At 38.3% G+C, this 25,844-nt stretch overlaps 1 protein-coding gene across 2 annotated transcripts in view; it reads left to right on the top strand.

The window, feature by feature from the left end:
• Window positions 1-25,844, top strand: part of DROSHA (drosha ribonuclease III) — a 75,014-nt gene that overhangs the window by 37,573 nt on the left and 11,597 nt on the right. For both annotated transcript variants that reach the window (XM_056331675.1, XM_056331676.1), the window contains 10 exons: window positions 2,884-2,991; window positions 8,230-8,337; window positions 10,763-10,901; window positions 11,557-11,617; window positions 13,546-13,605; window positions 15,476-15,575; window positions 18,257-18,359; window positions 20,824-20,894; window positions 21,967-22,011; window positions 24,938-25,095. In XM_056331675.1, coding sequence (XP_056187650.1) covers window positions 2,884-2,991; window positions 8,230-8,337; window positions 10,763-10,901; window positions 11,557-11,617; window positions 13,546-13,605; window positions 15,476-15,575; window positions 18,257-18,359; window positions 20,824-20,894; window positions 21,967-22,011; window positions 24,938-25,095 — 953 coding nt within the window. The remainder of the gene's footprint in view (window positions 1-2,883; window positions 2,992-8,229; window positions 8,338-10,762; window positions 10,902-11,556; window positions 11,618-13,545; window positions 13,606-15,475; window positions 15,576-18,256; window positions 18,360-20,823; window positions 20,895-21,966; window positions 22,012-24,937; window positions 25,096-25,844) is intronic.

Below are 25,844 nucleotides of genomic sequence, written 5' to 3'. Positions count from 1 at the left end.
GTTTATGGAAACAATAGAAATCCTTTACAACAGATTTTCATTTCAGGCTGTTAACACTGATTTTATTTTTATCTTTGCTTGTTAGTGAATGGATGCGTTTTTCTTTTTTTCAGCTGTCAAACTACTGCAAGTTTTTTTACCCAAGTCTAGAAATGATTGTTATAGAACCATAACTTTTTTATAGCCATTGCCATTAATGATTTCAAGAATTAGCATAGAGAAGGATTTTTTATTTCAGAGTGCACTTTTAACTGGCTCATAATTTTAAACATTTCTCTTCTAAGATGAAAACTGCCACACTTGTGCATGATTTTAAATTGTAATTTTTAGGCAGTCTTAGTGATGTTCTTTAAGATCTTTGAGCTGAAGTCATCTGGTTGTTGTTATTTTCAGTAATCTGCAATGATAAATGAGGTATTTGTTGAATTTTTGTCTTTTCTCACTTTTTTTTTTCCCCTGAAGTGATGAGCTATAAGCATTTCCTAAGTGCAGATGCTCAGCCAACTGGGAATTAAAATCAGAAAACTAAAGTCACCTAAATATAGTCTAAAGCAGCCTGCTCTCAGGTATCTATTTTTTAAGATATTGGACTAAAGCTTTGAACTTGTCTGGTGCATGTCTACCAGGCACTCTTAATTGGACAGCTGATGTAAAGAATACCTAGAGGAGAAATTAACATCTTTTGTACCGGATGGAATTTAATTAAGTGGTGTTGTATTTTTATTTATTGATTAGAAAAACTGATGTTTCATAGAGTCATAGAATAACCTCAGCTGGAAAGAACCCATGAGGATCACTGCATCCAGTTCCTGAGTCTTCCCCAGTTTGCTAATTGTGTAGCTTTGGTTGCAGTAAATGTTTGATACATTTGACATTGCATCTGATTTTTATTATTACTGCAAAGCATAGTATGCTGTTGCAGGAGCAAGAGTCTTAGTTAATGTTTTATTTACGCTGATGTTAAATAAGCCCTTAGCTTGCTTACTTGTAAATGGGAAAAAACAACAATGTTGTGACTTAACAGAAAAAAATATTTTGTCCCTATAGGAGATAATTTTGTTTGCTACAGCTTTCTACACTCTGAGCAAGTAGAAGGGACAACTATTGTTTTATGGGCATCTTTTCATTAAGGGCTAATGGATGACTTATTTGTAAAATTGTAGTGGATTGGATGCAGGTGGGTGATTACGTTTTGCTTCAAAAGATAAAATGCTCCTTGTTTATTTATCACTTAATGTGTGGTGTGCTGATTTTTGTTGCTAGACCATATTATCTAGGATAATGGGTTTATCACAAGTAGTTTGCCATCAGAGGCGCGTATGGGGCTGAAGCAGAAGCTTTATGTGAGGATAACCTATGCATTTTGCCAGTGGAAGTGATAGTAACTTAGAAGGAACAGCAGGGCTGCACCTGACTGGTACATGGGCTTTTAAAGATTATCAGTCATGTATTATGAGTAACAGTGGAGTGCTCCTGAGCCAGTTAGCCTAAAAGTACAGTTAAATCTAGCAAACACTGTAGCAGCTGTCTCAGAAAATGCCCAATGACACAGCCTCAAAATGCAAATTTTGGGCAATGCATAAGGGGTGCAATGCTGCAAGCATCTCTGTTCCCTTTGCCATCAGTCATTCACTACTATGAGATTGTATGATGTTGTTATTTGTGACAAGGTTCCTCTAACCTAGCTTTGAGCATTTGCAGCAGGTGCATAAATTGGGACCTGAAGACTCACTTTGAAGTCAGTGGAGAGAGAAATAAAATACATTTTTGGAAGCCATTTATCCCCCTTCATTGAATATAAAAGGCGCCAGGGCTAACTAGCCTCCTACCTTAGACACCTCAGTATTGAGATGTCTGAGGTTTGATGAATCTGTGTCTGGATAGATGTGCCTCTTGGAACCACTCTGAGTCTCTGCAGAACAGAAGACAGAGCTCAGTCCTGCCCAGAGATGCTTACAGGCTTTAGACTGGCAGCAGGGAAGAGACAGCTTTGAGCAAGTGCCCTGTAGTGAAAAAGAGGAGAGGGAGGATGGGTTGCAGCTTTGAAAAGTTTTGTGTTTTGAAGAAGGAAGAGTGTTGAGGGAATCTTTACCAGTAGCACATGCCATGTGGGGAGATTGCATACCCTGGGGGCTTTGTAGTATTTGAACCAGGAGATCCTGATCCAGGAATGATTTATTTTAGCTGGTTTTCTTTCATTCCATTTTTACAGAAAAATACTTGCTTTTAATGAATCTGTCCCTTCCATAGTTTCTAGAGGCAAATAAACTGTTTACACGACACTAAACAGCCAGTGGTCAAGGCAAAACAGGTTTTATTTTTTTAATCTTTAATTGAAAAAATATCAGCAGATTTCGTCATAATAGGCTCCAAGACTAGTGAATGCTTACCCTTTACCCAGACTGGGAGCACTGACAATGTTGAACAGGAGCTATTATGAAGTAGCTGAGATCACAAAACAAAGCCTTTCTTTTACTTAGTTTGTTTTACTCCTACTGAATGCTTCAAACCAGGAGTACTCGTGGTGACAGCCTAGAATGAAGAGGTTGTTTTGCACAGAGGGGTAAAGAAGGTGCTTTCATTCTAAGGATCTTAACTTGCTTATGTATCATCTTGGATGTATGAGTCAGACTGGTTTGTTCTGTCATTTTCAATAAAAAATGTGTTCACCTGTGTTCTCTTCTTGGTTTACCAAAACCCTCTATCTACACTGTACTTCAGCACATCTGCCAGTCTATGGCTAGCAGTTATAAGACTTGGATTGTCTTAGAAACTGCTCACCAAAAGCAAACCTTAAAGGGTATTGTGAACACACGCATGTGTGCATTGGTAGTGCTTTGTCGTAGAAATTCTTCACAGGACTTCCATTCTCTCCCTGTTTAGGAAGCGCTGCAGAAAATTCGTCAGAAGAACACGATGAGACGTGAAGTGACTGTTGAGTTGAGTAGCCAGGGATTCTGGAAGACAGGGATACGCTCTGATGTCTGCCAGGTGACTAAACTGAAAAAATGACTGACATATTTTCTTTCTTGATAGTTGCCAGTTACCTCGTACGAGGGTTTGTTGTGATTCTAGGCTGAAGAACCAAAGTGAAGTGAATACCTCAATAAGATCTGTTGATTTAGAGAACTATTCTAGTGTCTTGTCCCCCCTCCACACACAGAAAAAGTTATCTCAGAATTTTAGTTTTCTTGCCACTGGGTTGATTAGCACAAGGAGAGGGGTTAGGAATGGCCAGCTTGAGGCTGGAGGTTACCCAAATGTTGAGTCTAGCATGGAATTCCAACGACTTCTTCATCCATCAATTGAGTTGGCTTTAGATGTTCTTATTTTAATACATTTTTCTATTTAGATATTTTGTCAAAACCCAAATTTTACAGTGAAGCATGAAGAAGTATCTTTTAACCTGGAATAAAGAAAGAAAGAAAGAAACAAAAACCCACACCAAACTTCGGGATTAAAACAGGTGACCATCAGTAGGGAGATGTCTTTCAGATACTCTGTTTTATGTGCCTGACACCCCCAAGGTACAGATCTCTGCCAGATCTGTCCTGGAGCAGTTGACAGCCACCAGATTTGTGATATGATAAAAATAAGTGCAATTTTTATATAATAACGTATTAGTAAAATTCAAGTAGTTATAACAGCCAAATAAATATACTGGAGGTATATTTGCATCGTTTTTTTTAACTGTTGTTTTGGAGATGTTATTTAAGCATTAAATGCTTAAAATTAACAGTATGAAATATAGACTTTGAGGGTTGCTAGGCAAAGTTATAGGTAGAAATCCCATTGTTACTTTAGAAATCTGGTAAGGCCAAAGGGGAAATTCTAACAGGAGAGGAAATGCTAATAACTAAAATTGCTTTTCATCTGTCTGAAACATTTATTGTCGTTCCACTATTGTTTCTGAAGTAAAAGAAAGAGAACAGTGGAACAGTGTCTTCTCTCAAGCCAAGAAAAATTACAGCCCTTTTCTAATTTTTTGTTGTGAACTGTATCTCTTTTTACAGGTTAAGTAAAGAGTGTAAATTTCTAATTTAGGAGCTTTGAAACAGTTCTGTGTTACTCGTAATATCTGCTGTGATTCATCCCTTAATGTCTTCTTGGATATTGCTGTTTAATTTCGTTGTTGAAGGACAGCAAAACACCAAAGAATGATGAAAGTAAAGTTATTTCATGGTTTTGTGCCCAGCTGCAGCCATAACATGCAAGTCAGCCAGTTCTTGTATGAAGGTCCTTTGATTTGATTTCTTTGAGAGTCCAAGAGTAGGCAAACTGTATGTTTGTAAAATTTAAGATTACTGCTGTAGCTACATCGTTTTCCCAGATTAAAGAAGACTAAAACCAAACACACATCAGTCTACTCTGTGGGCAGAGCTAAAGTGCAGTGATTTAAAATTAATGCTTTTAAAAGTGTTACAGTTTAAAAGTTTGAATCTCTTTTAAGTCACTCGGATAGCTTAGAGTTGTTCTAAGTTCCACGTAGCAGTAATGACGCTGGTCTGTGCAGTCTCGCAAATGAACCACTTGGAGCAGGAGGTAAAAGGGTGAGTGAAGTGTTCCAGAAATGTCAAATGGCTGTGTTGTGCCAGGCTTACTTGAAGTTACCCAGTAGTTGAAGTGCACTGCTTGCCCACAGAGCTGGACAGCACTTACTATGCAGTCTGGCGGGATGAGGCCATGCTGAGAAGGTACCCCCACACAACCCCCTTCTTCGTTGCCTGTATTGTTGTTGGTCTGCCCTCAACAGCAGTGTTAAGTGTTCAGGGTAAGGAGAGAAATTACACATTTCAAAATACTTCAGCTCACTTGGTTCATCTTTGCAGCTTCAGGTGAGGAACAGGCTGCTAGCCTGGGGGATGGTGGCAGTAGCTGTGGGCACCTGAGGGAGTCCCTGCCTTGCCATGCCAGCTGCAGCAGGAAAAAGAACATGCAGCATTGTTAAAATCATATATATTTAAACAAAGAAAAGGGTTTACTTGTTTGTAACCAGATGCAAGTTTCAAGGTTGTGAAAACTCCTGTGGCCATATGGTTTCAGGACACTTTTTTTTAATCATTAGCTGTTCTTTAGCCTAATACAATTTTTCAAGCATATTTTATTTTCTCGTAAAGAGATAAATACATAAAACATCAGAAGCATCAAATAGCTATAATCCAACATGATGCACATTAATTGAATCAATCAAGTACTTAGTGCCATGAAAGCAGCACTTTGTCAATATAACTGCAAGACTCAAATTAAAGACCTGCGTGCTCCCAGGGAGATGTCAATTCTTCATTCACTGCACCACAGCTGATAATAATCTAAAACTTTATATTTCAGTCTTCAAACTTAGGGCCACATGTATTGCTATAAAGGATATTAAACCTTGCTTCAGGGACTCTTTATGCCTAAGGCACTGGAACATGCAGGCAGGAAAGCAGAGTTGTCCTATGAAACAGATCTGGGGTTGTTTTGGGGGGGGTTTTGTTTGGTTGTTTTTAAAAATAATTCCTTCTATGAAGGAAGGTATAGGAAGCACACCTGTACAGTTTAATGGAGGTAAGAGGGATGTTCCCCTGGAAAATTTGTAAATTACCTTAAGGAAACTCTAAATAGAGTGACATGGTAACAAAATAAAATTTCACTTAATCATTTTGCTTGGTGTAGTTTTGCATTTTTCTGCCATTCAGTGATCCAGGCATCTTTGTCTTGCTCTTAACTAATTACTCCCATCCGGTGGAAGAGGACTGGCTGTTGGTCGACAGCCTGTCCTGTGAGCAGGCAGTGTGCCCAGATGGCCAAAAAGGCCAGTAGCGTCCTGGTCAGAAATAGCACGGCCAGCAGGATCAGGGCAGTGTTCGACCCCCTGTACTCAGCACTGGTGAGGCTGCACCTGGAATCCTGTGCTCAGTTTTGGGACCCGCACTAGAAGACTTTAAGGTGCTGGAGTGTGTCTAGAGAAGGGTCCACAAGTCCTCTGAGGAGCAGCTGAAGGAACTGCAGTTAAGCGTGGAGAAAAGGAGGCTCGGGGGGACCTTATCACTGGTTACAACTACCTGAACGGAGGTTGTAGCAAGGTGTTTGTTGGTCTCTTCTCCCAGATAGCAAGCGATAAGACAAGAAAATGGCCTCAAGCTGTGCCAGGGGATTTTTAGACTGGATATTAGGAAAAGTTTATTCACTGAAAGAATTGTCAAGCACTGGAACAGGCTGCCCAGGGAAGTGGTGGAGTCACCTTCCTTGGAGGTATTTAAAAGATGTGTAGACATGGTGCTTAAGGACATGGTTTAGTGATGGACTTGGCAGTGCTGAGTTAACGGTTGGACTTGATGATCTTAAAGATCTTTTACAACCAAAACAATTCTATGACTCTGTGATTACCTTTGTGGTTTAATCTTGGCTAGTAATTAAGTACCATGCAGCTGCTTAGAGAATCGGAAAGGAATGTAAACTCTAGGGTTGAGATAAGAACAATTTAATAGTTGAAAGAAAAATTAAAAAAAACGCAATAATAATAATAATAACAGGTACAATGAAAAAGGGTGGGGGGAAAGGAAGAAATCCAAAGGTAAAGGAGGAAAGAAAATAAGTGATGCACAACTGCTCACCACCTGCTGACCGATGCCCAGCCAGTCCCTGGGCAATGATTCCCAGGCCCTGGCCAACCCCCTCAGTTTATTTACCAGCATGATGTTCTATGGTATGGAATATCCACTGGGCTAGTTTGGCTAGATGTCCTGGCTGTGTCCCCTCCCAGTTTCCCGTGCCACTCCAGCCCTCTCGCTGGCAGGGCCTGAGAAGCTGGAAAGTCCTTGACTTAGTGTGAACATCACCCAGCAACAACTAAAACCATGAGTGTGCTATCAACATTGTTCTCACATCAGAGCCAAAACACAGCACTGCACCAGCTACTAAGAAGAAAATTAACTCTATCCTAGCTGAAAGCAGGACAACCTTCCATCTGTGTGTTCAGTTCTCAAAAATTTCAGTCTTTTACTTAAGAATAACCAATGGCAATACTTTCTGTTTAACTTTTCAGTCTTGTAACTTTCACCGGTTTGTGTTTTTTGCTGTTCTTTCTTTAACAGACATGCAGAAATCCATAACATCGTTTATTCTGTGAATTATACATAATCTGCTTTATATGCTTGACTTTCTTGTATCCCTCTACACTGTACGCTCATATTCTGTAATTATGCACCTTCCCCTTCCTGAAATTAATAGTGATAGCCCTCACATTTTGATTCTGTTAAAAACATGTCATTCTTTTGAATATATTCATGCCATGTCACTAATAGGAATGATTAGAAGAACTGACGTTTGAGATCAGTGTTATAAAAATGATTACATGCAATAATGACAGTTCTCCTGTAGCACTTACTTTTCACACTTATGCAAGATTTTAGATGTTGATGTACTTGCTGTACCACTGTACTAATAAACTGTACTATTTGCTTATTTCAACCCATATCCATCCAAAGCCCGTATTAGTGTAGAATTCCTGCTGTAAAACACTAAAACAGGAAGATTTTCATTGGTGCAACATAGTTTTATTGAAATTTTTTATCGACATTTTCCCCAACAGAAAAACAGTATCGGTTTCCTAGATAATCAAAACAACCTTTCTGATATTTTTTAGCATATTAAGCAAGGAAATGCCAGGCTACAGCATTTCAAAAGGCCCTTAATTTTCCTTGGAAGGAAATGAAGCAAGGTACTAATAACTGTGCTCGAAAATGAAGTAGCTGCTGTTGTTGGGTGAAAGCTGGTTGAAGTGGTATGAAGTGTTTCTTCCCTAATGTTATGAGGCAGAGGGAAATGGTCTTTCTTCATCTTTGGTACTAACTTAAGGCTGCAGGGTGTTAAATGAGAATATACAAACATATAGCATCATATTCAGTCCCAGGTTACTGAAATTTGGTGTTACTGGAGACAGACATTTTTTACCTCATTCAGAATACTTAACTAGAATACTGGGTTTATTTATTTATTTATTTAGTCTGTGTGGGGCTGTGTCCTGACGGTGGTTACGCAGGTGGACAAATCGGATTTAATTAAGTGCTCTGATGATAAAAGTTGAGAAACTATGATTATCTTGTTGTTGTTGTTGTTCCTCATTTAAACCAAAACAGTAAAACTCAGTGTTGTGACAAATGGGAAATGTTTGTATTTATAGCTTAGTCAGCTGAGAACTCTGCACACTGAAGTTAAATGCTTTTCCATGTTGCTGTTGGTTTTCAGCATGCGATGATGCTTCCTGTCCTCACCCACCATGTCCGCTACCATCAGTGCCTGATGCATTTGGACAAATTGATAGGCTACACTTTTCGAGATAGATGCTTACTACAGGTAAGATAAGAAAAAAATAAACTACTGGCTGGTTTGTCTTCCTAACGTTACTGACTTTATCCATAATACTGCCAGTTGTACAAACTTGAGAAATGCACTGCGTTGCCACAGCTTGGATGTACTTGATCACTTGCACTGCAGGTCTTACAAAAATTTCAGTTATCCCAAGAGACTTCTAGAGACATTTATTGTGCATGTAGGCATATACCTACCTTTGCTCCAGTGGTAGGTCTGGATTTGCTTCTAACCTGTAGAAAGACAAAAATATGCTTACTGAAAAGAATACCAGGTACATTATTCATTATTTTCATGTGAAGAATATGATGTTATTCTGCAGACGAATGTACACACCTTGCTTCTTCCTTTTATAGTCTGTTGTTCCAAAAAAGAATAAAATAACTTAAGCATTGCCTTTGTTTTTTGCATTTATAGCTAGTGAAAAGGAATTTGCAAACTTCTGTTTAGCTCTTGATTTCTACAAGTACATGATGAAATTTTTGCACATACAAAAAGGGCAGGATCTGGAGAGGGCAATTTCTTGTTTTAAATGCATCTATGTTGCATAACCAGTCATTTATGTAAGTGCATATTTGGAACTGATGGGTTCCAAAGGCTGACTCTGCATGGTGGCCCCTTTCTCCTTAAGTTTTTTCTGAAGTTACTGAAGGGAAATGGAGACTTCTATTCAGAATTACCCCTTGAAATAAGTGTTATTTCTCCACCCACTGGGGCTGAGAAAGGTGAATTTTTTTGAGTTCAAACATGCAGTTTCTGTGTGTGTGTGTGGAGAATGGACTCCCAAACTACTTTAAGCGGAGGCTTATGGAGAAATATTTTTCTCTTGACTTTTCTGTTTTCTACAAGTTGGTTTCCAGGGCATGTCCCACTGGAAGTTATAAACATTGAGCACCTTGTAGGATTTGGTTGTTTGCAGGCTGCCTTGGTTTTAATATGAAAGACAATAATGCAGTGGTGGAAATCTTCAAAATATTGAGACCAAATACACCAACCAAAAAGCAAATTGCAGTGGAAAAGGGGAGAAAGCATAAAATCAAGTATGTCAGCATTACTCAAAATAATGTTTAGTTATAACAAATGGGCTTTTTAAATGCTTGATCCCTATGCAAATGTATTTAAAGCTTACAGACTTGTTCTAGAAGAGAAAGAGCTTTTTAAAAATTTATATGGCACGAGTCACCTACTTAAATATAGGCGATATTAGATGTATAATGTTGCAATGGTTTTTACCTGTTTCATCATGAGGTATTCTTTTTAAAGTACAGACTGGGCAAGAAAGACTAAGCTAATTTAATTATTCAGGGAAGTTGTAATTTGTCATCCAGTGCAGATGGAACAGAAGTTGGGAATTTGCAATTATGACAAAGTTACTAATATTAGCGAGGAATTGAAAAGGACTTGGAGAATGTTCTTATTGATGAAATATAATTTTACTCTCAAAAATAATGAAAATAAGTTGCTCTAAGTCTTATGTTTGGAAAGCCACAGACAGTGTTTGAATGAACTACTGGAATGTCCTTTGCTCACAGCTGCAGAACTAGTCCTACAGGTTTTCAGAAGTAACTTTCTGCAGCTTGAATTTGCCAGTGTATATCTTGTTTTATGTACAAGGTGTGTGTACACGTATGTTTATACATATATAATATTTTTAGGTGTGTATGAGTAAAGAAAAAAAATGCAAGAATTTCCAGGATGGAGTCATAAGAGCTAGCTGTAGTTCTATGTACTATGCCATTTTTGTAGTGTTGGTGTCAGCAGCAGAGTAAGCTTTTGATAATGCTAGATGGTACAAAGGTAAAACAAACAAAAAAACAATCTTGCCATTGCTCTTCACTTCCACTTGAAGAGTGGCCCTGTGTAGTCAGGAGAGAAGGAGCTCTTATATGAATAACGATGGCAGAGATAATACACTTGTTTGTTGCTTTTTGAGGTTTTTTTTGAAGTAGGAAAGTTTTATAGATATTTAAATAAACTAATTAAAATATATGAATGGTTGAGAAGCTCTTTTGGTTGTTCATATTTTTAATACGAATATTTACGCTGCAATGTTAGAGTGAATATATGTTTAAATAAGCAAATGTATTGAAATCAGGTCAGCAAAGCTGGTAAGCAAAACTCTTAAGGCAAGTTGGCAGTTCATGCTTTTTCATTTCTAAACTAATTTTTCATTTAAAAAAAAATATTGAAAGTTAATTAGTTAAACCAATGATTGGGTATAAATATTGCTTTCTGACATCTGAAATAGTACATCCTACATTTAAATTGCTGGATTGATTGACGACATCACTTTGTAGCCTTTCTTCAAACTAAAAAATAATTATTAGCTTTCAGTCCAAGATATATTTTTTTCTTTTATTTGCAAAAATGCATCTAAGACTTTTTTTCCCCTGTGTGTGCTACATTATAGCTTGCCATGACTCATCCAAGCCATCACTTGAACTTCGGAATGAATCCGGATCATGCTAGAAATTCCTTATCCAACTGTGGGATCCGACAACCAAAGTATGGAGATAGAAAAGTTCACCATATGCACATGAGAAAAAAAGGTATGCTGTTACACCACTACCATTTTTCTCTTATGTCACACTTAATCAGTAAGCAAACCTTTTGTCCATTATTATTTTGTTGGCCGTTGCTCTTCTGAGAGATCCCTTCAGTGAAGGATTTCTGTGATTATCCAGAGACATCAGTGAGATGTTTCTAAAAGACTGGATATTGCAAATTAATCAACAAGTAAAGAGCTGAGAAAAGCCAAGGGTAATAAATGGGAGGATGCATTTTCTTTGATTTTTGGCAAGTATTGTTTTCTTAAATTGCTGCTGAGCATGGTGAGCAAACTGGAGGGTATTTTGTAAAAACGTCTTATTAATATGAAAATATGTGGTTTGTCTGCTGCAGAATATTCCTTACCCCTTAAAAGTATACTCAGCTGTAATGAAGTAAGTTGTTTATTGTTTGTGTATTATTTTGAATGTCTTTTTCACACAAAGGTGGTATTTTTATCTGTACAATAGTACTGTAACAGGACTGCAGTTAGGCTGAGAGCATGTGTAAGGTTTATACTTGTAAGTAAACCCTCTGAATAACAGGATGAAGTTGTCTACAGTAATTACAAAGTAACATTTTTGGTAATTATTTTCTAAGCCTATTCAAACTGAATTAGTGATGGTTTGTTTCATAGTGTGTTGTTTATATTTCTAGGGATAAACACGCTGATAAATATTATGTCCCGTTTGGGACAGGATGATCCAGCTCCTTCCAGGTAATCAAAGTTATTATTTGCAAGTAGGGAAGATGTTGGCAGAAGGAGATGTTTAATGGAAACAGCCCACTTTACTGTCAGCAACAGCTTTGGCAAATAATTGAAATGAAAAGTAATTTTAAATTGACTTTTATATTATGAAGATGTGCTGAGCCTCAATTAGCAGTGACATAGTAAATGTTTGGTCATGCCTGCAGAAAACTCCTGAGGAAGGTTTTAACAGATAATTCTATAATTTTGTTTATCCTTGAAATGAGGAGGACTAAAAAGTTAAATTCTTACTTTCTGCAAAATAAAAAATAAGATTTGTTGTTGTCTTTGCTATAAATTGGATTCTCCATCATGTTTCCTCACAGTAGTACCTTCCTGGCATGACAGCTTGTTAACTTGACTGTGATACTTTACGTGGGCTTTGCTGATTTACTGGTCCAATGTAGACATATGCAAAAAACATTAATGTTGTAATGTAATAATCCTTAAGTGACCGCTAAGAATTCTGTGCACATAAATAATGTTTAAGATGCATTTTATAGCCACAGGCACCATATTTAGCCAAAGAGAATAAACAAATCTCATAGGGCTAATGCAAGAAACAGTTGCACGTGGAATCTCCTAAATGCATTTTCTAGAGGGCAGAGTGTATGTATTTTAGTTAACTAGTGTTACTGGGCCTTTTAAGAGTCATCATTTTGGAGGAAGCTCGGGAATGGGAGAAGCTGAATTCTGAGTAAGTTATTGTTGCAGCCTTCCTCAAATGCTGTTCCAGCTAGATCGTGCCCTTTTCTTCAAGAGTGAGCCACAAGCTTATTTAAGCTCTCTTAAGATAATGTGAAATAAGGCTAAATTGCATTAATTCTCACAAAATAACACAAATATAAAGTTCACTTCTGAGAGCTGTGTTTTCTGCTATGTTGCTACACAGAGGAATCGTAGTGTTGCTCATGCTTTGTTTTGCACGCAGCAGAGGTACTTGAATTCTTTCAGCCCATAACAAAGGCCTGCTATTTCAGAAACTAGACTAACTATATGATTGTTGGGGGAGTGCAGATGACGGTAAAAGCTGTCAAACACTTGAGAAGGATCTTTTGGGTTAAATAAAAAAAGAAAATCCTGTGGCAATGGCCTTGATTCTGTTACAATCATATTGGAAGGCAAAACGGTGCTACTTACGTGCTTTGATGTGTAGAGCAGAAATTTGTACATATTCGAAGACAAACTGTCATTTTTTTTCAGTTGCTGTGTCCTGTTAGTCCTGTGTTATATAAGCAGGCAAAGAGCTTGAAGGAAACAAAACTTTATGCAAAACAAAGGAAAATTAGGAGCAGTGATAGAAGAGATGGAAAACACAGGAAACAGAAGATTCTGCTAGCTTAATGGCATCTTTGAATACATCTTCTTGTACAGCCGTTTTTTCTTTTGAGCTCAAAGGAAGTTACAGAAAACAGGGCATTTAATGCTGCTGTGAAAAATGGAAGGACTTTACTCCCTTGTAGCTCTGCCATACCAATGAATCTGTTGCAGTTATCATACCCTGCAGGTGTTGATGTTAATGATGTACACTTCCCTGGTTGCATGCACAAGACTGAAGACAGGCTGGTTTTTTTCAATCGCCTGGTGCCCTCTGATGGACAAAGAAACCTGACCTCAGTGCCAGTCAGCAGTGCTGTGTCTCCTTTCTCTATTTGTTAAGCTCTGACAATAGCTCAGAATGGAACGTATGAAAATTTCAAAGTCCTGAGTTTCAAGATTCATGTAATTGTTATTCTATTTTGGAAAGGTTTGTAACCCAGAGAGGGTAGGGGAGGCTGCAAGAATGTCTGTCATGGCTGATCAGCAGTCAACTCTGATTTGTTCTATTTCAATTGTATTGTGTAAATAACCAGCATGTGTTACTTAGTTGATGATAAATCATAAAATGCCTTTTTCAGGATTAACCACAACGAGCGTTTAGAATTTCTGGGAGATGCTGTGGTGGAGTTCTTAACGAGGTAAATGAGGAATTCTTCAGCTGCCCTCACCTTTGTATGTTATTGTCGTACTGTTGGGCTTACTAAACGTTGCAGTGTCTGCTTTATGACTGTGTGTTTGCAGTCCGGCCTAATATTTAGAGCTACACGTGTACAGAGCTCCATTGAAAATTCCTTCAGTGCTGATGTACAACAAGAAAGATTACAAAATGAAAAGCTAGAGTTTCTGTTTCATGGAGTGCAATTTTAAATTGATTGGGATTAGAGACTATTCAGCTACTGACAATTTGATCTTTGTACCCATTTTTTAAAGGAAAGATATTTTTCTTAGCATGCCATTTTGTTTCCATGTGTTCTTTTTCTCTAGCTGCAAGTGAAAGGCATTTATTAGTAATATTGAATGTGCTGCAGTTTGTATATTTCCAGTTATTAGGGATGTAGCTTCCATAATGTCTGTATGTAAATAAAGAGCTGAGCACAGATGTTTTACCTCCATTGGTTTTTCTTACCTGAGTACTAGAGGCAGGCATTTTGCACAAAATAAAGACTAGAATCCATTTTCAGCTGCTTTGTTCTGCTGTTTTGAAAAGGGGAGTAGTGTTTACTGTAAAGCTTCTCTGTAGGCAAGTTCATTGTATGAATTACAGAACTGCCCTTCTATCTCCATTCTCTGCTGGCCTCTACTAGCATTAGCTACTCGGCATTAAAAGCTGTTAGTCTATATAGAGGTCTCCACTGCCCTTAAAACCCATGGCCTTTTCTGTCATACAAACGTACAGTCTAATAAGATGGAAGACTTGCTGATTAAAATGTCTTGCATTTTTCATTGTCATTGTTCATCAACCTTCAGTTGACTTTCGGAGCTAACTTTTGTCTGAATTCAGAAAAAAACTGAGCTACATTTCTGTTCAATAGAGCATGTTAGCACCTATTTAAGTCTGAAGGATTTTTTCTGACTCGACTTCAGGTCTCTGCTTTTGTGAATTGTGGTGCTTGATTAGATTGCCTCTAAGTTTTATAGCAGGTTTTTTTTTCCTTAAGTAATATTGCATCCATCTGCACTTTCCTTCCTGTGTGCTGGGTTAAAATATTTTAATAATTAGTGCCATCCACTGGCGTACTTGTGGGATGTTGAAAGTCCTCTCTGTACTGTATTAACTTTTTTCCGATGTGGGTTAGATAGTCAAATATGAAGAACATTTATCTGTTACTCATGTTGGTTGGATCACTGAATTTACTTTTTTTTTTTGTTTCTGTTTTGCGAAGCATCTTACTTGACTGATGACATATATAATTAAAGGCAGTTGAAAGCCTGTGATTTTTACACATTTTTTTTTTCTGTGGTATTAATGACTTCACACATTTGATAAATACAGATTGTTGAGTTCGTTCTTCGGCTCCATTAGCATCTGTTAAAGTCCTGTAAGAAACTTGTAAAACAAGTATTCTGAGCAGTGGTCTGGCCTGAATCGGTAGTACCACCTTAAAGCACTGAGTACCTGTAGCATGGAGTTTCTCAGGGCTGAGAGTTCTCTTGTGCTTTATTTCTCAGCATCCTCTAGGTGTCAACCTTGCTGAACCCCCTGCTGCTGATAGACACAAACCTTCAGAAGAGGGAACTGCATGTCATTGCAGGGATTTAGAGATCATGTGCTGCCCGGTAGAGAAAGAGCACTCTTCCTCCTCTGCTGCTAGTGCTACCCAGTCAAATATTATTGAGCATTGTTTTAATGTTTCTTTCTTTACCTTACTTCAAGCTGAGTTGCCACCTTGGCAAGGGATGAAGACCTTCAGGTCCTAGCTGAAGGAAGGGCATGGCTCCCTGGAGGGCACACATGGTTCGTCTTTAACCATATGCTGACAGATTCTGATTTGATTTTTGTTTTGCCAGTGTCCACTTGTACTACTTGTTTCCCACTCTGGAGGAAGGAGGATTAGCTACGTACCGCACTGCCATAGTACAGAACCAACACCTTGCCATGTTGGCTAAGGTACAGTTTTACACATCTCTGTATTTGACACCCATAGGTAGGATAGTCTTTGTGCATGGATTGCTTCTTGAGGGATCTGCCTGCTTTGAACATCAGTGTCTTTATAATGTTTTGTATACAAGATTTAAGATACAGGAACTCTTTTCAGTTTGAAAGTAGATTTTAAAGATTAAGTAGGACATAGTGTTTTCCCCAAAGCATGTTTTCAGAAGGAGTAGTTTTTGCAAGCAGAAGGATAAGTTTTCAGGATGCTTCTGTTGAAGGTGTGCCTGTATTTACCTTCAAATTGCACAAGTAATGAAGCTGATAGTAGAAATTCAGTGAAGAGAGAGAAACAAACTGGTGGTTTATAAAAGGACTTCCTGATAGAATATGTAGGGAGAACATGGCAGCACGTGGTAGAGGAAGTGGGGAAAAAATCATTTTGTCTGTTCCCTAAGCTACACAGTCATTTTCAGATTCAATATGTACTGTGAAAGAGAAATATGTTAGAAAGGCTTTTGGTAAAAAGTTGTGTTATCTCCTGGGGAAAACTGAGATGCCTCTGAATCTTATTTTGTTTAATTATGTGAATGAAGAACTTTTTACATTTCTACATGACACTGGAGGGTGGGAATATGATATAGAAAGTTGATTAAGTCTCCATAGGTAATTTGTTACTCTGTTATTCATACTTAATTTTGTTAGAGTGTTTTTTTAAAAAGTCTGATACTTACTGATGTAATGTATTAAGCTGTGCACCCACGCATGCATGCACACATGTCCACTGTGTACTGCTGATAGTTTTCAAGTGTTCTTTTAATCTTCTCTGTTTGTGTTCATGCAGTAATTTAAATAAGTGTATCCAGTTCTGAGATTTTGGCAAAACCTGCGTGATTTCTAACATGCCATCTTTTTCCCAGCTACCAGGAGAGGCATAGGGCAGGGAGTGAACACAAATCATTTTTGTCCAAAGCTTTCTTTAATGATTTAGATAAGCATGAATTGATGTTACTATTTTAAAAACAGCATCAGAAAAGCTCATATATTCTTAAAGTCAGTTCACAGCCCTTATCATTGTACATGGACAATCTTTAAAAAAATTTATTTCAACATTTTTTAAATTGTATTTATTTGTATTAGATACAACTGTAAATATTAGAAATATGTACATTCCTGATTTCCCAACTTACACTTTTTTCCTCTACTATATCTTATATGATGTTCATGGTTTCATCCCCTTTAATTATCCCCTGCAGTGTCATGTTGCATTCAGTTTACTTAATATTCTCAGCTCCTCAACTTCTCTTGTGCATGTGGAATGCTATTTTAATTGAAGATCAAACTATAAATTTATGTAGCTTCTAAGGGGCCTTGTAGCAGAAATTTTAAAAATAATCTGGAATGTGTTGTGGTCAAAAAATGAGAAGTGAAACAGTTGGAAAAAAAAAGCTGAATGCCAGCCCCCAAAATGGTGATAAGCCGTTGGAGGTCAGTGAGACACCCCAACACCTGTTAACTTGAACAAATGACAATAATCTGTAAGAAGATTAAATTCATTATTAAACAACTAATGTTCCACTTTTATGTTGGCTTGAGTGAGTGCTCCCTGCACTTTGTAAAGCACAATGGAACATTGAAAGTGGTTATTCCCTGTGTTCTGGAGCAGTGAACAGGCTCTCATTCACTGAAAATGGAAGACTTTGTTTTTCCAGTTGGAATGTGTCTATACCATGAACCTCAAACCACTTCATCTCTACTTTTACTTCTTACATATACACCAGGAGGATAAAGTAGAAAGTTAATGAGAAATTAGTCAGTGGAAACTTACACCCAGTTAGGAAGAACCTATTCTAATACAAACTTTTCAAGATGCACAAACCTCCTCTTTAAAAATCTCAATAACAGTTTTGTGTCAAAAAGATGAATATGTAAAGAGAACCTAGTTCTTGCCTGCATTTGTATAGCAAAATTATGTTATATATCTGACTTGCTACCTGAGTTTCTGGCTGGCAAGCAGAACTGTAGTTTAAACAACAGATGAATGTCAATGGTGCACATTTGAAAGGAAAGCGAAGGCTAGGTGGCACTGCGGATTAAAATATCGCTCTTCTGCTTGCAGTGCCCAGAGGCTTTTGTTGCTGCCACCTGTTGACATTCCTAGAGGAAAAGCCAGATGTTCAGTGGATTGTGTCTACCAGAGTTCTTGTTCCTCACTGTTCTACTTTATCTTCTTGTAGGCAAAATCTTTTTCCTCGGTGTTAACTCCCCTCCCTTTGAATGTCCCTTTAGCATTTCTGAAGGCAAATCACATGAGGGCAAACTACCAGCAAGAAACAGCATGTTGTACCATCCAGCCGGTATCAGGCTATTTTTCTGTCGCACCTTCAGCCCTCCTCTTGAACACATCCCTAAGTCTCACTAGTAACATGTTTTGATGTGGCTTCCCTTGACAATTTGGTTTCATAATTCCTAGCTTTCCCATGCTATCCCACTCTAGTTACGTGCCTTTGATAAACATATATGAAGTCCTCTAATTTTGGCCTATGTCTGAACTGAAACTATGAAGAAAGGCTTTAAAGTTCTCCCAAACACAGCTGATGTATAAAAATAGTGTAATTGAATTCTAAATTCTAGTGACTAGAACTTGTACTCTTGTACTTCTAAAACCATAGTTTTGACTCTTTCCGTATATTCTGCAGAAGCTAGAACTAGATCGATTTATGCTTTACGCTCATGGTCCAGACCTTTGCAGAGAATCGGATCTCCGCCATGCCATGGCCAACTGCTTTGAAGCCCTAATAGGTAAAGCATGAGTATTTCTGTATGCAGACAGTTATGTTTTAATATGTCTTTATGCTATGTTGACTGTGATGGAGGAGACGTGGTTCTGGTTTGAGTAGTGTTAGTAAAGGTAGCCAATAGTAAAGTTTAAATTTTCCTTATCTCTTCCCATCTGCTGCATATATGCCACATGTATAGCAAGATGCGTATTAGAATGAAAAATCTCATCTTCCATATTCTGCCTGCCACGCACTGAAGGCACACCCATTTCATGCCGTTGTGGCGTGGCACTTCTGTCCATCACCGCAGAACACCATCTCTCATGTGCCACCATGGCCTGCCGCCTGCAGTCACCCGACGGGAGCAGTTCAGTCACCATGGTCTGGCAGGAAAAGTGCAGGTTCACTGCTTCCAATAGTACTTGCACAGACCTGCAAATTATAGATTCACACTTCAGCCCTGCATTTTAAACTCTGGAGCTTGCTGTCTGAATGCACCCGGCACTCCCAGCCCAGACAGCGGTCTACTTCTTCTGTGCCCTGCTAAACTTCTCCTATGAATTAAAACGAAATTTGACAAATAAGTGTTTGTCTTTTCCTTACAAATAAAAATCATGGCAATATGCCATGGCTGGTATAATAAAGCTACCAAAACCCTTTAGCTGAGGATGAAGGGGAGTTGTGTCAAACTTACTGTTGGGCACTAAGATGCTGAGTAGTGACTGGCTGTGCTAGCTGGTAAATTTATGCTGGAGAAGAAATCAAGGCTGCCTGGCCACATTTACCAGATAAGTAAGCAGTAAGGAAGAAATCCGATCTGTTACATCCACACAAGCTGTATTTTAAACAGCATGTTTTTATAATACATCACTTGTTTGAATACACAAAGCAAGATAAATCTCACTGATTTGGTTTCATATTCATCTAAACATACTGTACGTGATACTAGCTGTGGGGATGGTTTAGCCCCGATCCAGGTCTTTACATGCTGCACAGGCTCCTGAGGCATTTTGTCTGTTTTGAAAAACAGATCATAGTTGGCTTAGATGTTAATAGTTCTATGCGTTCTGCCTTGGACCAAATTGCATTTCATCTTACCAAGAAATAAGTGTTTTCTTTTTAACTATTTTGCTTTCCATGAGTACTTGGATCTTTAATTTAAAAATAAAAAACAAACAGCAAAGGAACACCAGATAGGTATTTGTGGCTTTGTTCATATATTTCAGCTTGTCTAGGATGTAATGTTGAGGACTATTTGGCAAGCATTGAGATTTGCTAAGAGAGCGGCTTGCTGTTTAACCTCCAATACAAAGTTGTTCACAAAGTTAATTGAGTAATAAGATTTTGCCAGGGCCATAGCTAAAATCTGGGAGCTAGTTAAGGGACTATAAAAGTATATGTGGGGTCTGGAGCTCCTACTTGAGAACCTTTGTAAAAGTCTGGTGGTACTTCCCTGTGATAAAAATAATAGCCAGAAGTATATGTAGGCTGCCAAGGACCTGTGTGCCTCTGGCATCATGGTCTTATCATCCCCCAAACTGTTCTCCAAAGAGTCCAGAGAAAGTGGTTGACCTAATGAGGAATTAAAAGGAAAACGTGAGGGGGAAAGACACAGCAAAGCAAACCAAGTTCTTCATTCTTCCTGTATGTGGGAAAATCGACTCCCTTTCTTTGTCTTCCTCATGTAGCTGTGTATTCCCTTTGCTTTTCTACAGATGTGCTTACAAGAACTAGTTTGAGGTTTTCAGAAGTCTACCTGTAAAGAGTTTCAAAGGAAAAAATGTTGATACTACATTTATAAAGTGCCTGCACAGATACAGAGTGTTTATGGTACACTCAAAAAATATAGCATGCAAAATGTAACAACTTTGACAAGTTTTGCAGAGCTTGTTACTAAAGGGGCTAATGGAAGACTAGCGAGGGCTGTACATGCAGTTAAAAAGTACCATAATCTTCAGAAACTGAGAGATGCAGAGGTGCACTTACCAGTTCAGATAGTGTATTATTGGGATATTGGGAAGACGAGTTTTGGAATAGTCCTGACACATCATTTATATGCAGAATGTAATGTTGTTGAAAGTACAGAATAAATGAAAGTTATTCACTAGCTATTGAAATGTATTTCATGGCTTGCACTATCTACGTATGTGGTACAGTTAGCTGATTACTGGAAACTGCTTTTAGAAATTTTAGAAATAGATTGCTTCTAACCTAATTTGTGTAAACTTTGCTCTTTGACGGTATCATTTTTTATCACTGATTTAACCATGTCAGGTTTTTCTGTGCATTTTATGACCATTGATTTATGTTGGTGTTTAACATGCTTTAAATTTCTCAAGAGATTAGGTAGTACTACAGAAAGCATGCTTTTAAAAAATAATTTTATTGGAAATGAAGAAGGCGGAGATCTTTGACTTTCCTGTGCTTAGTAATTTTCCAAGTATTAATGCATTATTGACCTTTGACATGTTGGTCCCCTCATGCAGGAGCTGTTTATCTAGAGGGGAGCCTAGAAGAAGCAAAACAATTGTTTGGACGTTTACTCTTCAATGACAAGGTATTTATATATTTGTATGATTTGATTTCCATTTTCAAAATAACTGAAGACATTCTCTCTTGTCCATTGTTTTAGCTGAGAGTCACAAATGAATAGGAGTACGCCTGTTGTATGTGGTTCCTGGAAACTGAACGTAGCAGTGTTTTTAGGACAGCAGGCTCCTCAGGTGTTTCCTCAGGTGTGCTGTTGGTTGGCTGGCTTAGGCAGGGAGCGGCGGGTGGCATGGGAAACCTGCAGACTTCCATTCAGAGTGCTATTTTAATAACAGAGATGGGTGCTGTGGATCCAGGCGGCACGCTTTTGGGGAAATGATGCACATGTAGAGTGACTGTTCTTGTTTCATCAGTTAAATTGTCCCACCCCTAAAAGTTTTAAAACATATCTTCAAATAAAATACAGGGATTTCATCCAGTGTTTACCCAATTGCATAAATAAAGCCTGATCCATTCTTCCATGCTGTATCTTAGATCACTGTTAGCTGGAATTTATCCCATAGAGTGGCTAAGGAAAGTAACAAGTACGTACTTCTGGGACAATACAAGTGGCTGTGGTGAGGGGATGAATTATACTGTGTTTTCTTTCTTGAAAATCTCTGACTTTGCGAAATTATAAAGCTTATTAGAAATATTCTGAAGCCTATTGTAACTCTGTTTATTTGCTGCTCGGTGCCTGTAGTGAAAGAAGCCAATATGAAATAGAAGAAAACGTGGTTGGGGTTTTTTTTCTGTTTTTTTAGTCCTTGCCTTTGGTGAAGTCAAACTTGCTACTGAGAAGTACTTGCAAATAAAGTTAGTCCTGAGGCTCAAACAAATCTTTTCCTTCCTTTAACCACTTTTTATTTGGTTTGAGGATTTTTCCACCTCTTTGAGACAAGCTAATTGGGAGAACTACAGGCAGTTTGAACAGCAAATACATGATTTTAAAAATTAGTTTGCCAGCACTATTGAATTTGCAATAAGCAGAGTCAGCATCTGAAATAGTTCAGTATTTCAAGTAATGACATTTTATTTAGTACTGTGGAATTTGTTAAATGACTCCCTTGAGCATTAAAGGCATCTCTCAATATTTGCAGGACCTGCGGGATGTATGGCTTAATTATCCACTACACCCACTCCAAGTAAGTGTATCTCTTTCTGTAATAAATTTCATAGCTCTTATTTTCAGGGATGCATTTCCATAGGTTTCCATTGTAATGACATCTCAGAAATTGTGCAAAAAAGTAGCCAAAGGAGGCTATATATTTGCCTTTGTGTTTGGTTTTGGGTTTGTTTGTTGTTTGTGGTTTTTTTTTTAATAAATAACGAGTCTCTGCCTGTCTGAGAATTAGTCATTCACCTTTCCTTAGCTCATGTTTGATATATAATTGTGCTTATATGTTAAATCTAGTGAGAGGTAACATTTTGGTAGCTTCATGTTCATCTTCTTGAAGTTGAGGGAAAAAGGGTGCAGAACCAATCTACGTACATATTTTGTTAACCTGAAATTAAGACTGAAACCTTAGTAGTTAGGAGGGCACGTTAGTTGAGTGGAATGAGTGTGATTCTGATTTTTTTGTCGTTTTGTGTGCGTGTGGACACACGCAATGATACTGTGGTTGTTTCAGTGATTCCAGTACCTTTTTATACCAAGTAAACACCAAAATTATGAAGGTGTCTGAAGGTTAATTTATCCTCCATGTATTGAAGGATACAAGTTCCCAAGCTGTTAGTTTACAAGGCTGAAAGTTGGGAGAATGATTTCCCAGCATTGTTCCCTGACTGAAATCTGGAGGAGACCTAGAGCAAGTCATGGTCACTGTAGCTTCTTGCCATCACAGCAAACATGGTAGCATGTTCCAAGCATGCCGTGGTGCTGCAAGAATGGCTGTATTCACATTGTCATCCAGTCAGTCAGTAAGGTTTTGAGGGTCATACGAACATCTGAGAGGTGTCTTTTGACCAACCAAATCCCTGATGTTTCGTGCGGTCGGTTTGACTCCTTTGAAACTTTTTATGAGTGCACCCTTCCAGCAGAAGGTCACGTTGAGTCCTCCATCTGAAACGTCTCGTATATTTGTGGGGATTTCGCAATGGGTACATACACAAAATTTTCAGCAACAAATCAGTGCACATGAAGTGTTTTTATGACTAACTCTGTGAATGTAAATAGAAAAGAATCTTAATGGGAAAGTGAACTTTTGAGATTCAGCAACAGCTGTCCTGCATGGTAGCACAAGGTCCCAAGAAAATTCTTTTTACTCTGGATTTCTTTCTTTTCTCTTACTTTATTTTAACATTTTTATCTGTGCTTTCACAAAGAAGACTGGGACTCCGCTTAGAGACTGGAGATAGTGTATGCAGCTTATAATTTTTTGCTACTACCTTAACTTGTATGATGAAAATTTATTTTCTTCCATGTCCCAGAAACCAGCCTGGCTCTCTGCTTGCCAGTAGGGGAAACACAGGCTGCTTAGGTTGGCCTTTGGGCGCAGCTAGCCTGAAAAATAGTATTTAAAAAAATTTTAAAGCCGCTGTAACAATATGACAAATGAGATACCAATTAAAAAAAACAAACAAACAAACAGCAAAAGGTCTGGGTAAGATACAGAGAACTGGGAACCTGTAACCTGTTATTTGGCAATAGTCAAGTCAGTAAAAATAGTGATTAAAAAATTAATTAGTGGTCACCTGGGTATGTGTGGTCTCTTTTTCTAAAGAGTCAACATGCAAAGACAAGTCCTGCCTCACAAATGAATAGGTGATTTCAGAGGAGACAAAAAAGCATGTGATGATGCAGATGATACTGTCTGCTGGGTTTTCTAAGAGGATGTTGGAAAAGCACTCTAAAAGGCTTTTAAAAATGTGTTTTTTTTTAAAAAAAAAAAAGCAACCCCAGTGAATACTGTCAGTCCTTACAAGATTTAAAGGAACGGCTGAAACATAAGAAATGGAGAGCAGGAGTGAAATGACCACATCTCACAAGGGATGGAGATCAGTGGCAGATTTCCCTAGGGATCTTTGCTGAAGTACAGGCTGTTCGCATCGACAGCTTAGAGAAGGGGATGAGCAGTGAGGTGGCAGTTTGTTGACAATACCAAATTATTCAGGGTAGCAGGGATAACAGCATGCTGAAGAATTGCAGTCTGATTGCGAGAATGCAAGAGTGACTAACTGTGGAATAAAAAAGCAGGTGAAATGTTGTGTAGGTAAATATAAAGGATGGTGCATGAAGAAGCAAAAAGCACTCTCAGCTCCACCTGCAAACTGACTGTTATCATCCAAGCGTGGGGCAAATTGAATGTAAATAATTAACAGAAGAGGGATAAGGAACAAACCAGAAGAGATCTTAATACCATTTTGAAAATCTGTTGCTATTCTTACTTTTCCTTTAGGCATCCTCATCTGGATGATTCTTCCTCTTATAGCTTTCTGTACAAAAGAGATGCCCAGAGTGGCTGGAGGAAATGCTTAAGCCATTTCCCAGCTCCAGAAAGCCATTTAACAGTGTCACCGCATCGAAGACATCAGATAAGAAACTGATAGGAAAAGATACTGACCCAAACTGATAATTTTAATTTTCTTGTGTTATTGTGCCCTTTCGAATTTCATATGCTAAGTATTTATTCTTGATTTTTGATAGTGAAGGAAAATGGGAGAAATAATTTGTGTTTTGTCTCATCTTGATGTGCTGTCAGTCTGCCAGCCCTATTCTAGTGATTTTTAATCTGTTTTTCAGTTGAAGACAATATGATAATACTAGAAAATTCAGACACATAAAATTGTACATGTTTTGTGCAAATAAGTAGCCCATGCTATCCACATGTAGAGACAAGTAATGTGTTATAAATGCCTCAGCTGTTAAAAAAGCATACATCAGAGCTCGCATCTTTGAGTGGTAATTATCTGAGACAAAAAGCCAGAGGAAACTGTTTTCTCAGTTCAGCTGCCCACAGAACAACTTGTTCACTGTATTCTTTGCCCTTGTTTAACAGAAGGCTTGCTTTTCTCTCAAATGTTCTGAAACGGCGTCAGTTTGTCATTATTTGCACTGAATTGTATTTACAGCTGCAGGAGTCCAATACTGACAGGCAACTCATTGAGACCTCTCCAGTTCTTCAAAAGCTTACAGAGTTTGAGGAGGCTATTGGAGTCATCTTTACTCATGTTCGGCTTCTAGCACGCGCGTTCACTCTGAGGACAGTGGGCTTTAACCATCTGACTCTGTGAGTACACAGCAAGAGTCCTCATCCTTATGTTAGTATCACAGATTGCTGTATTTGAAAACAAACTCTAGATGCTGTATCTGTTCTCCAGAAGAGAATAGAGCAGCTACATTTGCAAGCCTGTGTGGCTCAGTGTCCCATCTCTGTCAGTAGTCAGTAGTGGATACTGTGGGAAAGACTGTAGGCATTAGAGCACGATGCTGGTGTTTCTTCTGAGCTTCCTACATCGCTGATATTTGTACATCACTTCTGAGACAGTAGCAAAACATACTTGGAGGTACATATGGGCAGCGGAAACAAGTAAAATCGTGCTCTTTGGTCCAAGTGCAGCCCTTGTGTTCTGTGGTGTGTAGAGCTGCCAGGCCCTGTTTTAAAGCAAACAGTAGAGCCATTACCACTCGTTGCCTGGTCCAGGATCTCACATGAGTTTAGACCCTGATTCTCTTATTTCTTGTGAATGGACAGACCTTTTTCTCTATTGAAGTCATTGCATTCGTTACTTCACTTTCTTATAAGAAATTGCAGGTAGAGACCTTATCTCATTACAAGCTTTGTTAACTGCTCTGCTCCTTCAGTTAGTCCCAGATCTGTGATCTAATATTGGTGTTTATACGTAGCTACTCTGATTTGCTTTCTCCCTGAAACAGTAATGAACTGTGTTTTCATCTCATCTGGTTAACACTGGAAAATTGTCTTAAATGCGTTTGGAAATGAGCAAGGCTCACTTTGAGGTTGCTCTTCATTTTAAT

This window comes from Falco biarmicus, chromosome 3 (assembly GCF_023638135.1).
Source record: "Falco biarmicus isolate bFalBia1 chromosome 3, bFalBia1.pri, whole genome shotgun sequence".
NCBI classification, from domain to species: Eukaryota; Metazoa; Chordata; class Aves; order Falconiformes; family Falconidae; genus Falco; species Falco biarmicus.
Note: the sequence above shows the minus strand (reverse complement) of the source record. Positions and strands in the feature narration are given on the sequence as shown.